At 42.8% G+C, this 15,899-nt stretch overlaps 1 protein-coding gene across 3 annotated transcripts in view; it reads left to right on the top strand.

Annotated features, from left to right (window-relative positions):
- The window catches only part of RCBTB2 (RCC1 and BTB domain containing protein 2), a 56,759-nt gene that overhangs the window by 32,852 nt on the left and 8,008 nt on the right, over positions 1-15,899 (top strand). For 2 of the 3 annotated variants that reach the window (XM_018563239.1, XM_018563240.1), the window contains 4 exons: positions 1-109; positions 3,192-3,334; positions 12,696-12,886; positions 14,604-14,730. In XM_018563239.1, the coding sequence (XP_018418741.1) occupies positions 1-109; positions 3,192-3,334; positions 12,696-12,886; positions 14,604-14,730 (570 nt within the window). The remainder of the gene's footprint in view (positions 110-3,191; positions 3,335-12,695; positions 12,887-14,603; positions 14,731-15,899) is intronic. The other variant, XM_018563241.1, reaches the window with a different exon arrangement.

Consider the following 15,899-nt stretch of genomic DNA (forward strand, 5'->3'; position numbering starts at 1 on the left):
GGTTTACGCGTGGGGCTACAACGGAAATGGCCAGCTGGGGTTGGGAAGCAGTGGCAACCAGCCAACACCGTGCCGAATAGCAGCTCTTCAAGGTATTCGTGTGGAGCAGGTGTGTTTATTTAATGATTTCCTGTAATCTAAATACGAGGCTGTAATACATGACACATGAGTTCTGCAGAGAAGAAAATCTTATCTGCAAATGGAAAAATTGAGTGTTTTCTTTCCTGCCTGTGTGATATAAGCCAGGCTGGTGGTTACAGAAATGTGTAATAGATCTAAAAAGAGAAACGTTATCGGTTAAAGTTTTTAGATCTACTTGTGAAAGTGATCAGCTCAACTAATATTTGCTCATATGCAGTGCTGGTGACTTAGGTTAGGTATACACTAGGGATGCACCGATACCGTTTTTTTGGTTTGAGTACAGGTACTGACGTTTTTTTCCTAGGAAGCATGGCTTCCTGACCAATCGGGAAGCTGGGAGGCGGGTCATTATGTGCTGCCCGGCTTCCTGATTGGTTAGGAAGCCAGGCTACCTTGCAACAAGTGAAGCTGAGTTCCTAGCCAATTGGGAGGCGGGTCATAATGCACTGCCCAGCTTCCTGATTGGAAGGGAAGCCGGCTCCATGCTCCCTCAGCACTGCCAGTCAGAGGGAGATCTCCCTCTGACCAGAAGTTCTGGTATCGGAGGCAAGTATCGGAGCATTTGGGACAAGTACCAGTAGTAGGCCAAATACTCGGTATCGGTGCATCATCCCTAGTATACACAGTTTCTGGATGCAGAAGAGTATCCAACTCCTGTGTTTTTGTTTTCTTTATTTTTAAACTCTATTTTCAAGAAAGACAATACAAGTGCATGAATATAACACAAAGATGGTCACCGATGCACATGTCAGGTATTAACCTGCATTTCAGTGTTATATGATAAGAAGGTAACATCATTGGTTCAGGAAACAGATCATAAACACAAGAGAACAATCAGCCCCCCTCCCTCCCCCCCCAACAATAGAAGAATAAAACGGGTATCTAAAGGGCCCTTAAAAGAAAAGAAAATAAACCCACGCATCTGAATAATCATTCCCGTTATTCTGTGCCCCTACTAGGGCCGAGAAGTGTGGGGAATGAAGAGGAAGAGAAGGAAAAGAAACAATTCTCATGTTGTTGGCAGCATTTGACCATTGGTTGGCCTGCAAGCCGAGGAAGAAATCAGCCGACTGCCCGCATGCATACAGAACCAATAGGCTTGGTACCCTTCTTCAGAGTTGGAAGCTACTAGGCCCTTGACTGGGGTTGAAACAACCTGATGAGAGGTTAATGTAAACAAATCTCAGAACATGGCCATACTTTTCCTTCCTCACAATGCAAGCCTACCAGTCAGGTCTGACTGACTAAAGCACTGCACTTTTGCCATGGCACAGCTTCTGTCTCAGTGATTGTTCTTAAGCTGGCTGTAGACTGCTCCAATTTTGATCGATTCCTGCTGAATTAGCCCGTTGGGTGAACAGTGACTTCACCAATCATATGCAGTCACTGCTCAGGTATCCAGCTGCCACGGGTCATGGTGGCTACTGTGCTCCAAAGCCAGCAGGGAAGATTCCTTCATTCACGCTGTATAACGTGTATGGGGGAATCAAATGATTTATTGGGTTCACCCATGGGGCTGAACAAGAGAATTCCAAACATGTGATGCCTTGACCCGGCTAGATTTATAGATAGCCACTGACAGTATGTTTAAAATGTTATATATAATTCATCATGGAAGTATGGTACAGCAAGCATTTACAATTTGTAAAGTCACATGTAAAATGACTAAACATTACTACAACAATACAAAATGCGTGGATGTTCGATTTTCTTGATAAAAGATAGTTTCTTATCAAATGGCAGGCCTGAAATGGTTAAAGCGTACAAAATGTAACAAGAATCCTACTTCACCATTTCTAGCCTGCACAGGACGTTGTTTACATCAGTTCCGTACCCTGGCAGACTGGCTCACTGCCTACATTGTATTTATATTGCTATGCACATTGTAACCATTTCATGTCTGCCTGATTTGAAACTACACTTATCTTCCAGGGCAGCTCCAGCCAAAACATGTTATTTTCTAGTTTTGGATGAAGTGGAAGAAGTTTAATAGCGGTCTGTCTTTGATCATATACACTGCCTGGCCAAAACAAAAAAGTCACCGCCTTGATTTAGCTAGGCAAATAGGCAATTGGTTAAGTGTTATGATCTGGGCTTGCTTAATTGGTCAGGTCTAGGTGCAGTAATGTTATGTCCCCCCAAATAAATGAGGTCAGCTGCCTACCTGAATATACTGATTGATCAGGTTTTTCTATCAATGGAATTTTTCTTCCCTGATGGCACGGACATATTCCAACACGACAATAACAGGATTCATTGGGCTCAAATTGTGAAAGAGTGGTTCAGGGAGCATGAGACATCATTGTCACACATGGATTGGCCACCACAGAGTCCAGACCTTAACTCCATTGAGTATCTTTGGGATGTACTTGAGAAGACTATACACAGCGGTCCAACTCCCCCATCATCACTACAAGATCTTGGTGACAAATGAATGCCACTCTGGACGGCAATAAATGTTGTGTTGTTGTTTGTGTTGCTCACATCACAATGGGCGTATGCTCTTTAATAGCCTGTTCACATTCCTGGACACCATTATGTACAGTATGTGATTTTATAGGGCTCACTTACTTGCTGGTGGCTCTCATTAAAAAATAACTGCATATATTTATTTATCATTGATATAAATAATAAATGCTTGTTGCCTTGAAATATTGTTCACTACATTGTCTTACTCCAGATATTGAAAAGTTGTGTCTGGGGCTCCACTTTATTGTTTACCGTAAACGAACATTTTCTGACATGTAGTGAATTACTGTGCTTACTGTTCTAGTAATTGCTTACTGTCTTAAATGTCACCCCCTTTCCTGCTGACATTTTATTCCTCATACAAAGGACTCCTCCAGACCTACATTGCAGGATTTCCTGCCATCTAAAATGAATAAAGGCTCCAGAGTGTTTGGCAGATGATAAAAAGGCAGCCGTAGCAGGGAATGTTTGTTTTTGTTTTATCATGTATTCCTTTACTCAAAATGTTTTTCTGTTTTCTGTATTTATTTTTAGCTTTAATGTATTTAGAACTCTGAAGGTAATAATATTGTATTTTGTAGATTGTGTGTGGCTATGCGCATACACTAGCACTGACGGATGAAGGCGGAATGTATGCCTGGGGGGCCAACTCCTATGGACAGTTGGGTACAGGAAATAAGAGTAACCAGTCCTACCCCGTTCAAGTGTTTGTGGATAAAGAAAGGTAACTTTTTATTATGTTAATAACATTAAAGAAGTTTTGTGATGGGCTCCACAATGGGTTGGGGTGCTTTTATACACATTACTCTTGTTTTTTGATAGTAAAAGGTGCATAGAATAACAACATCAATACATACATAGACAAGCACATAATCAATCAAGGAAAAGCATGACAAGTTATCTTTGATAAAATATACTTTTGTTATTATTATTATTATAATTATACAGGATTTTAAAAGCGCCAACTGTTTGTGCAGTGCTTTACAAAATATGGGGAGACAGTACAAATACCATACGATACAAAAGCATTAGAAGGACACTGCTCATGGAAGCTTACAATCTACAAGGAGGGCCAAGTGATACAGGAGGTTATAACTGTAAGGGGTGAGCTGATTGAAGGGGTAGATGTACAGTGTTTAAGAGGAGGAGGAATAAGCTTCTCAGAAGTGGTGAGTTTTCAGGGATCGCCTAAAGGTGGACAGAGTAGGAGCATAGGAGACACTGGAGAAGTCCTGGAGGCGAGAATGGGATGAGGTGATGAAAGAGTTAGACAGCAGGAGGTCTTGGGAGGGGTGAGAGGATGGTTTGGGTGATATTTTCAGATGAGGATGGTGCTGTAGCTCAGGGCAGAGTTGTAGATGGCTTTGCATGGTTTTGTCATTTTGAATCTTATACTTTGGGCTATTGGAAACCTGTGGAGGGATTGACAGAGAGGGGTGGCGGCCACTGAACGGATGGTTAGGTGTATAAGTCTGGCATCAGCATTCATGATAGACTGAAGGGGGGAATAGCCTGTATAGAGTTAGACCAACAAGAAGGGTGTTGCAATAGTCAAGGTGAGATAAGAATGATTTAGTAGCTTTGTGGTGTCATTTGTTAAGAAAGTGACACATTTTGGAAATGTTACGAAGTTTAGGATGGCAAGAATTGGTCAGTGATTGGATGTGGGGCCTAAATATATAAAATATACAGATCATCAGCAAGTTGATGTGTCCTGTAGGACACGTGGAATAGGAGTCCTAGTCTAAAACAGTTCATATAATTAAATGCAAGCTATTGTATCAAAGTCCAAATGACTTATCAGAAGAAAAACTAGAACCAAAAATGTCATGTGCCACCTCCTACTACAAGAGCTTTGTGGAACTTAGTATTACCCATAAGACATCTCAGATCAAGAAGAAATATAAGGCACTGTGTTGTAGAAATACATGACTTGAGCTTGGGGTAGTAACAGTCTGTCTATCTGAAGGGCTTGAAGTCAATTGGAAAATAGAGCAGAGTCCCCCGTAAAAGAGAAGGGATATTAAGCAGCATAAAGTAAATATAATAGACTATCATATCATTAGCCTGTACTTGAGGAACACCTTTTAAGATTGGGTAGTTTCTGCATCTATTGGACAACAGGGAAATGGTTCAGCCTGTCCTGATAAGCCGCTCTTTGACAGCATGGTGCAGGTGACAGGTTCTTCTTATGGAGACAACAGTGGTCTATTAGACCTATAATGTCACCTCTGCACTCTGTTGATGCTGATTGAACTGTAGACTGTACTCGATCAGCTTCTTTCCTGGCCAGGGGTTTAACAGCTCTGAACCCAGAAGTGCTCAGAGCTGAGTGCTTCCATGTTTATTCTGCACAAGGTAGATGATTGATCGTATGTCTCATGCAGCTCTCCATCCTGACACCCACCATGGAGGTCCTGGGCACCCAGGAGAGACAGGACGTCGCCTTGTCCTACATGTAGAGGCGATCGGCTGCTGTAAAGAAGAATAACTTCTACTACATAGCCTGCAGGAAGGAGTGAATACGTAACCAAACTCAGCTGCTATAGCGTCTGGGAGTTTTAGTACATACAGACATTATAGTTACATCGACAGCAGCAAGAGGGTAAAAGAAGCCGTCTATGTCCTCTCTAGCTGCTTTTTATATGTGGAGTTCGTCTTAGAACTCCTCAAAGATTTTAAAGTTGGTTTCTAACAGCTTAGAAAAACCTGCTATGTGTTTACATTAGATGGCTGGCAGGCTACCAAAATTGTGGTGCAACAAAAATGGAATAGGGAAAGAGCTAAGGTTTCAATAAATGTGTTGTAAATGAATTCCACAATGCTTATAGATACAGAGAGGAATGAGGGCCTGCTTCAAAGTGTTATACTGCTTATTTAGAATATGTAAATATGTGCATGCACTGGGTACAGGTTCACTATAACGATTTCAGAATTTTCATTAGAGTTTTTGCATATAGCTTGATGTAATTGTTTGTTTGTTTAGCGTTGGTGTAGAGTGACTCAAAAAAATAACCCAAAACAATTTTAAAAAAACCCACAGGAGGCCACAGACATGTTTCTGAGGTAAGTATATGTCTGAGGTGGAGGAGGTGGGCTGGAGAAGCACAGCTGGAGGAAGGGAGGGTGCACTGTGATGGTGTACTTATCCACAAGCCCTACTATGTGTGCAGCTCATTGTGAACGTTGCATTAAATGTTCCAAAACCTCACATCAGCTCTGCAATAGAGAACAATTATTATAGCCATTAAATAGATTTTTTTGTTTGTTTTGATTTGTATAGATCTTTATTAATTCTGGCTACACGTTATAATCTGATTGTGCAATCTCTCTAAGATTACCAACAACTATGTAGTGTGAGGGCCTGACCTAATTAGAGTGAACCTTGCGGTACAATGTGCCGTCCCATTATAATATATGGCTCCTCTACACCTGTAAAAATCATCTGCTATTACTAGGTGCAAAATGTACCTGTAAAGAAAAAGTTATAATTTATAAAAGTTGTAAAAAAGTAATAATAATAATAATAAAAAAGTAAGAATTCTACTTGCCTTATCCCCCCGTCTTCCACATCACTGGGTGTGATGCCACTGTCCTTCCAGGAGGAGTCCTAGGGAATGCAGAGCAGGCAAAATCTCATTACACGAGCATCTTCCAGCATTGTTTGGCCTGCTCTCTATTCCCCAGGATCTGGCTGGAAGGAGTGTGACTTCATCCTCACCTAGGTGCCATAGGCTGAATACGGGGGTAAGTATAAATCTGCATAATCATGACAAATAAGAAGTGCATCAACCAATTAGAATTCACTTTTGTAGTGTAAATCCAGAGCATACTATGCTAGATTACATGAGCACATTGCGGCTGATGCACAACTCTTCCTGCCAGTGCTAGTGGCACTACTGCCACTAGATGGCGCTGAGGAGCAAATTAAATTCCTAGGGGTAGTAGTAGTGTGCAAATGGTGGAGGAGTTTTAAATCCGCACTAATATTTTTTCTTTCTTTCAAAATTGTAAACGCTCATTTTTTTAAAAATCTTTTTTTCAAGTGTTTGGACATTTTAGACCTTCTTGGTTCATGCGAGCACCTGCAGTGAATATTTGGTGAATGTCACTTTCACTGTTTAACAAGTCTTGATTGTATAAACATCAAAGGTTTGTCTTGTCTGACACATGTAGCACCGTACTTAGGGCCAGGGAAGGAAAGTCACCTCTGCAGATACATCCATATTCTAAATATTTAGTAAAATGACCCATAGCAGCCGTCTCAAGTCCTCGTATTTCATGTTCCTAACCAGAGATGGCTTAGCTTAATTTTTAGCAAGGTCTGCATATTTCTCAGTACAATGATATAAATATTTCAGTTTGCATACAGAATATATTATTTGCCAAGCAAGAAGCATTACTTATTTTAACTGACCATTCCTAAAATATTATATATGGACAACAGCTAAGTACAAGAGGAGTACAAGATATGTGAGGAATGCAGCAGGAGGACGTTTTCTGGTGAATTTCATCTGCCTTCTTACTGCAGTGTTTATATATTACAGTGTTTCTGCACTTTCTACTACATTAAACTGCATTTGTTTTGATGGAAAGTTTCAGTGGAATCATTTTGACTGAGTAATAAAACTGTAAGTGTCACTGAGGTGTAGGGCTGCAACCAACTAATCAATGAATCGATAACATTAGATAATGAGAATAGTTGTCAACTATTCTCAATATCGTTTAGTTGGTTGGATCCCCTAGCTCTCTCCTCCATGCTGAGAGGAGGGCAGCAGTGGGCGGGTGCAATAACCAGCCTGCTATTGGCTATTGCAATTTGAAATGGCCAACATCAGGCTGTCTATTGCACCAGCCCACTCCCTGCTGTATTTACATTCAGCTGCCATCTGTGGAATCTTGCCACTGGCAGCTGTCAATCCCTGGCTGAAGCTATTCAAGCGTCATGTGCTTACAATACAATTATAAAAAAAAAAAATTATACAAAATGGGGAAAAAGTCATTTTCGGTTTCAGCCTGACCAATTCTGCTGCGGGAGGTGCCTTGCAATGCCATTAATTTCAATGGCACCCCAAACGCACCTCCCACCCACAGTGTGATCGCCCACACTGGAATGCATGCTACTGCAATGCCATGCGTTCCAGTGCAGTGCAATTGCAAAAAATTGTGCATGCAGTTTTATCCTGAAGTAAACGTCATGTTTGTAACACAGCATTTGTGTATTTTATTTTACATTAAAGATGGTATTTATTTCATTTTTTTATCCAATTAATCAAAAAAATTATCGTGCAAGTAATCGATTATGAAAATAATCATTAGTTACAGCCCTACTGACGTGAGCCTGTTTGTGCCATGTTTGCGTTCATGTTGTGCATGGCGAGATCCCTGTAGTAAGGCAGACAAAGGGGCAGATTTTATTCATAGATAGATAGATAGATAGATAGATAGATCAGCATTCACATGACATTTCGCCACTAGATGGAGCAGAGGAACATAGGAATTTGCTTTGCTCCTCAACCCTATCTAGTGTAGTGCTGTGCGACCGGCATTCACCCAGCATATGGCTGGCATTGTAGTGGAATGCTGTGCGACCGGCATTCACCCAGCATATGGCTGGCATTGTAGTGGAATGCTGTGCGACCGGCATTCACCCAGCATATGGCCGGCATTGTAGTGGAATGCTGTGCGACCGGCATTCACCCAGCATATGGCCGGCATTGTAGTGGAATGCTGTGCGACCGGCATTCACCCAGCATATGGCTGGTTGCAAGGGCATCCCTAGCCTTTTCGTCGTGGGAGGGGAGTGGGAAGATAACCAGGGGGTTGGGTGTGGCCTCTGCATCATCTCCTCACGCAGCCTTGGCTCTGGCCGGCATCCCGCTCAGCTCCTGGCAACCAGTGACCACTCTGACTGCGACCCCACCACGTTACCCAAAGAGATGGCATCCGCCTCATTGGGATGCCTCTGGCTGGGTGGAAGATTTATAAATCAGCTACTAAGTGATATCTTCTGAGATTTAGACTACAGGTATACTGAGATTTAGACTACAGTTAAGTATACGACTGTATACCACAAAATATGATGCTACATATATGTATCGGTTTTATTATACTCCTGTGGCTAAACATAGCCTGTACTTTATTAGGATCTTTATTTGCTCAGAAATACCTGGGGATCCTGCCAGTTCCCCTCTCTTATTTCATTCTGACCACACCTGTAATGTTTCACTGTGTTGTCTTATGGGTTGTAGGAAGTTGTTATGGCTTCCTTGGTTATGGGCACTGTGCACGTTGCCACAGAGAGCAGGAAGGGGGCATGGCACACAGCATGCTGACAGCTAAACTGTGACCTGGGAGACTCGGTGTGTGTGACTGGAAGCAGAGGACAGAGGATGGACCCTGAGGTGCTGCCACACTAAATCTAAGAACAATACTCTAAGAAATAACACTGCAGGTCCCTGTCTGGGTATACGGCATACAATGAATATAGAATTATCGGATCTGACCACTTAGGGACATACTGGCAGTCTGTGTTTTCCTGCCTGCATGTAAAGAGCACTTCTCCTCATACAATCTAAGTAAATAAGACTCTGCTCATTACCACACTGTCTGGAGTTATTCATTAAAAGCACCAAAAAGAGGGGAAACACTACAACACCAAGCACAGAAGTGTATCTGGGCTGGCATGGTCAGTTGTGTGTAGCTTCCCACTGCTTGGAGATGCCTGTACTTCCTATTGTCAGTTTGGCTGCCATTTTCTACTGCCCTGCCCTGCTGTAATGATTTACAGAGCAGGAGCCTCACTTTTAACCCAGCAGCTGCTGGAACCCAATTGGCACAGATGGGGATCATCTACTGTGTGTTACATCATAACCCACCTACCCACTTGCTATGCTGACATGCAGGCATTCAAGGAGGCTGCGTGGTCACATGACCACAGATTAAACATTTTTTACAAAAGTACATTTTTTGGGAGGGAGACAGTAAATGCTATTAGAGATAATCGTATATAGAAATGAACTGCGCCAATAAGAAAGCTAGCAGCTACAAGGCACTGGAATGTACACCCACTGTGAGTGTGTATACGTTAAAAAGGAGGTGTCAGGGGTCTGTTTAGACCCCTGATATTTCCCCAAAACCCCCAACAGTAAAATTAAATAATAATCATAAAAAAAAAAACACAACCCCATCTCCCTGCAACACACACATATATAACATACACGTGCAACAGCGTGTAGCATATTGTGGTGTACTCCATGCACATGCGCTGCAGTGAGTTGTTAGAACACATCGCAGTGTATGATTTTTTTCCTTTTTAAAATAACATGAATTTAACTGTGGCAGCGCATGGCAAAGCGTTGTGATGCATTGCCGTGCATTGTGATCCGCTAAGTGGCAATTAAGTATATGTCTGTATCATTTTTTATCGTTTTATTCTACCGGGCCTGCGCTTTCAGAACATATATGGTTTGGGGGGGTCTTTTACAAATGCTAGCAACGCAGCAATAGAAAATCAAAACAATGGGGAAAATTGCAAAAATGGTCTGGCCAGCTGAGGTTTAAAGAGTTCCGGAAGGCTTGGCAGCGAAAGGGTTAAGGCAGCAAACACAAGGAGATGTTCCTAACGTGTCAATCTAGGCTCTCCCGTGTACAGCTAAAAAAATACCACACCTATTAATAAATAGTCTTTATTAGATGCATGCTGGGCAGTGGTATCCAGTACTTTGCCAGGGGTCATTTGTCAGGATTACCACTTCCCATTTGTACATTTCTCCCAACTTGTTTCAATTAGAATTTAAGAAAGACCACATATGAATAACTAATGTTAAAGGAGAACTATGGTGTCAGGGCTTTTCCCCATAGTTCTCCTTAGGGGAACGCGAGGACACAAACTAGCGTCCTCCCGTCACCCTAAGCTCAGTATACCGCGAGCTAACGCTCACGGTATACTGAGACGCTGAAGCGGATCCCGACAATTATGTCTGGATCCGCCCAGCTGCGTGAGTGACAGCTGGCTCTGCCTATCTAGAGGCAGAGCCAGCTGTACCCGCCCCCTCCCCGTCCGTTCCGCCAGTCAGCGCTGGCGGCTCGGAGCGGGGGGAATCCAGCCCCTCCCGTCAGAGAGCTGTGACAGGATTGAGAGGTGAGCGAACGCCAGTATGTGTTCGCTCACCTCCCGATCTACTGAGCCGACCTGTGACAATCTCATTGTCACAGGTCGGCTAGAACTATGAGGTGAGTGAAAAGCACTCGCCTCATAGTTCTCCTTTTTAAGGGGCGGCCTTATTGACCAATAAGAAAACTTGTTGTGGTTACATGCTAAGGAAAACTATTTTTGGGTAAATAAGGATCATGGAAAATGGGATTTCTTTGACAATGATAGTAAGGCTCTAAAAGACTAGACATCCGCTGTAATTTCTAGAAGGGTTGACTGTTTCCTGAGGTTTATATTATTCTGTCAGATCTAGTATTAGAGTCACAGCAATAAAGATAAGGCGCCATGTAACAAACAACGTGGCCAAACCTGCAGGCGTTTTATAGAGTGGAAGTATGACTCACTCTATAGGTGTGGTAGTGTCTGATAAGCAGTGAGTTTCCATTTACTGTAAACACTCTTCACTTACATTTCTCATTCATTATTTACAGCCTTTTTGGTTATTATCTATGCTGATTTTATGTATTCATATTTATTTTCAATTCCATCACCTAGAGGGTCACTTCTGTAGTGGCTGTTGGATTTATCATGCACACTGTAAGAATTTAGCTGGCTTTAAAGAAGAATTCCAGGCACACCTTTTCTTAACCCTTGTAGTGGAGCTGCCCCCGCACTGCAAGGGTTAAGTGCTTGTTTCTGTCTAAGGAAGATATTAACAAAAATATACTCACTGGAACCTCTGCTAGACCAGTACCTTCAGCCTCTCTGCTCCAACGATGGAATGTCCCTTGGCATCCTCGGGTCCAATACAGTGTATTGGATGTGATGACTTACAAGGCCTTAGACCGGAGTGGAGCGGAGGGGGAGCTTCTCTTGCTTAGTAAAGCGCTAGTGCACCCAAAACAGAGGGGTTTGTTCACTCACTTATATTTATATCCAAAAAATAAGAAATCTCGATGAGCTTAGAACCCCCTGGAGAGACAGTCATGACAATGGTCTAAACCTCGGAGCTTGTTGGTGTAAGCCTTCTCACAGACTTGTAAATGATCTTACATAGCAATAATTGTTTTGTGAACTCTAAAACTGGACTACGACCTCCTGTCCTGTACAGCCAAGGAAGGTGCCATCTTGGCCTCTATTTGGATTGCAGTTGCCGTGGTGCGGCACATGTGATCAGCTAGGACACCAGCCATTTGAGGCTTGAAAGTCCAGTTGAAAGCTGTATAAGCCCACTGGCATCCGTGATAGCTGGCTAAAAGTAACTGTTTTGGGAGACATTATATTGGTGGGTCTAGTTCCATTTGAATGATTGTAAATCTTGATGATGTTAATCTTTCAATGATCTGTAAAGGGTCAGTGAACATGCAGAAAGACTGTTCATAGGGTAAGCGATGAACAATCTTTCTGCATGTTTACTGACCCTTTAGAGATCTGCTCTACAGATTGATTTTTCCTAAAAACAATTGTTCTATGATCGTTCTTACATGAAATATTAAACTGGAAATTGCATGTTCCTTCAGACCACGATCCCAGGAGTAGACAGCTTGAGGGTAAAAAGAAGCTCATGGCTAACTCAACTCTCCAAACACTGAAATATCCAACCTTTTATCTCTAGATGAATATGGCATTGCTTGATGAGAATGTAGAATCACTGTTCTAACTTGTGTAGAGTGGTAAGCCATTGAAGGAAACCATGTGTGATGTTTTAACCTTGGTATGTTTATTATTTAGCACATGTATTATTTGAAGTGTATGTGAGTGCTGATATTAGGCCTCACCCCTGCACATCTCATAATTTAATGGAACTGACAGATGTGTTTCTTATGTTCTATCATCCTTTAGGGATAAGGTAAAATAAATGTTTGCGGTAAGCTTGCACAGCTGCTTCATTAATCTTGTCTGTGTTGGTCTTCTGTTTCTGTGTGAATAGAATAGTAGAAATAGCAGCCTGCCACTCATCGCACACATCGGCTGCCAGATCTCAGAGTGGTCAGGTATACATGTGGGGCCAATGCCGAGGACAAGCTGTCATCTCACCGCATCTCACCCACTTCACCTGCACAGATGACGTGTTCGCCTGCTTCTCCACCCCAGCCATCATGTGGAGGCTGCTCTCTGTAGGTGAGGAAGATCAGAAGACCATTAATGTGTTCTGAATTGATCACCTGGCCATAGCATGCACATTGTACAGCTGTAGGCTTAATTAATAAGACTGGGATGACTTAGTGCAGGAAGCCACAGCATCCCGCCAGATATCACTTTGTTAGCGAAGGGTACATTCTGGTTGGGTTATTCTAGCCTGTCATTTTTTTGTACAATTTAAATGCATGTCTATAAGCACTTTTTTATTTATGCGTTATGACAGAAAAGCATTTTCCATGTTCCAGATGTGACACATCCTTTTTGTGTGTTTATAACTTAAGGGAGACTATTGAGTCTATTTTTTTTTGTTTGTTTGTTTGCAGTTCATTTTTAAAGGATTCCCAGACCACTGTGGGTTAGCTTAAGAGACAGCCCATCAGGCACAGCCTGCTGGAAAGCTCTGTTTATCTAATGGAAACCTTGGACTCATGCCATAAGGGAAGAGTCATTACAATGAGTCCTTCGGTTCTGTTTTTATGTTGCAGCTTCATTTCTGAGTCATTAAAGGAGAACTATGGGGTTAAGTCTTTTCCCCATAGTTCTCCTTAGGGTAACGGGAGGACACAAACTAGCATCCTCCCGTCACCCTAAGCTCAGTATATACTGAGACGCTGCAGTATAGCGCGAGCTACTGCTCGCGGTATACTGAGACGCCGCAACTGAAGCGGATCCCGACAATTGTGCCGGGATCCGCCCAGCTGCGTGACTGACAGCTGGCTCTGCCTATCTAGAGGCAGAGCCAGCTTTACCCGCCCCCTCCCCCGTCCGTTCCGCCAGTCAGCGCTGGCGGATCGGAGCGGGGGAATCCAGCCCCTCCCCTGTCACAGCAGAGAGCCGTGACAGGATCGAGAGGTGAGCGAACGCCGGTATGTGTTCGCTCACCTCCCGATCTACTGAGCCGACCTGTGACAGTCTCATTGTCACAGGTCGGCTAGAACTATGAGGTGAGTGAAAAGCACTCGCCTCATAGTTCTCCTTTAAGGCCAGTAAACAGGCTTTTCACAACAGGTTTAACATGTGTTAATGCACAGAAATGCTACATGTTCTTTAAAAAAAAATGCTGCGCTTTTGTGATTTAGATGTAAAGAATCACAGAGCAATTTATGACATTTCATGCCGTAAAATCGTTCATGAGCTCCGATTGAACAACCCTTTTGTCACTGACGATGACTCTGGTCCTTTAGAATTTAGCTCTATTTTAGAACACTAACGTCCTAATAATAGTATATCAGTCCTATATATGACATACATTGTGGCTACCTATCTTGGCTACGTTTTATTATCAATTTCTTTTTATACCGTGCCAACTTCTTGTGCAGTATTTTTACTCGCAGAACCTTTGACACCAGTTGTTTTCCCTCTAAAGGAGCCCTTAATCTATTGTTCCTACAATGCTCATACACACTAGAGCCAACGTAAGAGGAAGCCAATTACAGGTACCTACCTACCTGTAGACTGTGGAAGAAAACCAGAAAACTATGTTAAAACATGGATTACACACTCCATGCACATAGTGTTCTAAGTGACATCCTAACCAACAACCCATGGCTGCACACCAGAGTAAAGCCTTCCCAGCATTCCCTTTATTGAGTGTAAAAAATGTATTGAAATGAATTCAGGAAAATGTGCATGTTCAAATATTCCAGTTAAACTGATGAGAAAGTTGTTTATTTTCTGTATTTGCTCCCTCGTCAAGAACCAGATGATCACCTGACTGTAGCAGAGTCGCTGAAGAAGGAATTCGACAACCCTGAGACCGCAGACCTAAAGTTTTTAGTGGATGAAAAATACATTCATGTGCACAAAGTTCTTTTACAGATTAGGTAAGCGAGTGAACTGTTGTGAGTCAGTGATCAGTATTTGTATGAACTGCATTAAATGACTTATCAGTGCCGGTCACTGGTGTGAATAATACACCTGATTTTGTCTGTTCATGTTCAGATTCCCTGATTTCCTGGCAGGTTACAGTGTGATCATCTTAAGCACAATCAAAGTATTGCACATCTGTTTGAAGCCACAATTTTTATTACATTTTCTTACGTATCAAGACAATGCGGTCTACACCAGTGGTTCTCAACCTGCATAACTTTAGGACCCACATTTGCTCTTGGTCATTAAGTCGCGACCCAAGTCGCACAAAACTGGAGCGCACGGCATTGTTCCAGTGCATTCGATCAAACTGTGGGCGGGATTTGTGTTTGGAGTGCCATTCAAATGAAAGGCAACGCAATACACCTCCCGCACCAGAACAAACAGTAGGTGCGATTACGTGGTAGTTTGCGATTTAATACACTGGCAAAGCAAAACAAATGACAAACGCACTTAACAATTTGTTACCAGTTATACAGTAAGGTGCACACGAAATGGGCTTTGAACAGTAGAACAGTAGAAAGGCATCATGGCACACTCACAAACCAGCATGTAAAACAACTTGTCTCACCACTAATGACAATGACAGAGGTTTGGATAAACGTCTTCTGCAAAGGATGTGTAAGCCGCACTGCCGCGCCAAGGCACCTCTTATAGTGCGGTCCTAACTCTAAACTATGAGAGTCTCCATCTTGGAGCACATGGGGGCAGAAGATATCAAATTGGGTGCAGGCCTGTCAGGAGGACGCCCCACCTCCTTAAAGGTACAGAAACACACAAGGGATCCCGCACATCCCATTGGCAGCTGAGAAACCCCTGAGACAAGTTGTTTTACATGCTGGTTTGTGAGTGTGCCATGATGCCTTTCTACTGTTAATACACTGGCAGACACACACAACCACAGACACAATCTCACACACACATACACACCCCTAGAAACTAGTTTAGGGGTTCAGTGTGGGCTGCTGTACTGTGACGGAGCTCTCTCCATATGTGCATTGCTCGTACAGCTCCCTTGCACTCCCTGTAGAGGTGCCGGGAGCCAGAATGTGACGTCACTCCAGTCACATGAGGGAGCTGTAAGCAATGCACGTATGGCTGGAGCTTCCTCGCGGCCATACCC

The sequence above is a fragment of the Nanorana parkeri genome, unplaced genomic scaffold (assembly GCF_000935625.1).
Source record: "Nanorana parkeri isolate BGI_ZX_2015 unplaced genomic scaffold, ASM93562v1 scaffold644, whole genome shotgun sequence".
In the NCBI taxonomy this organism is placed as follows: domain Eukaryota; kingdom Metazoa; phylum Chordata; class Amphibia; order Anura; family Dicroglossidae; genus Nanorana; species Nanorana parkeri.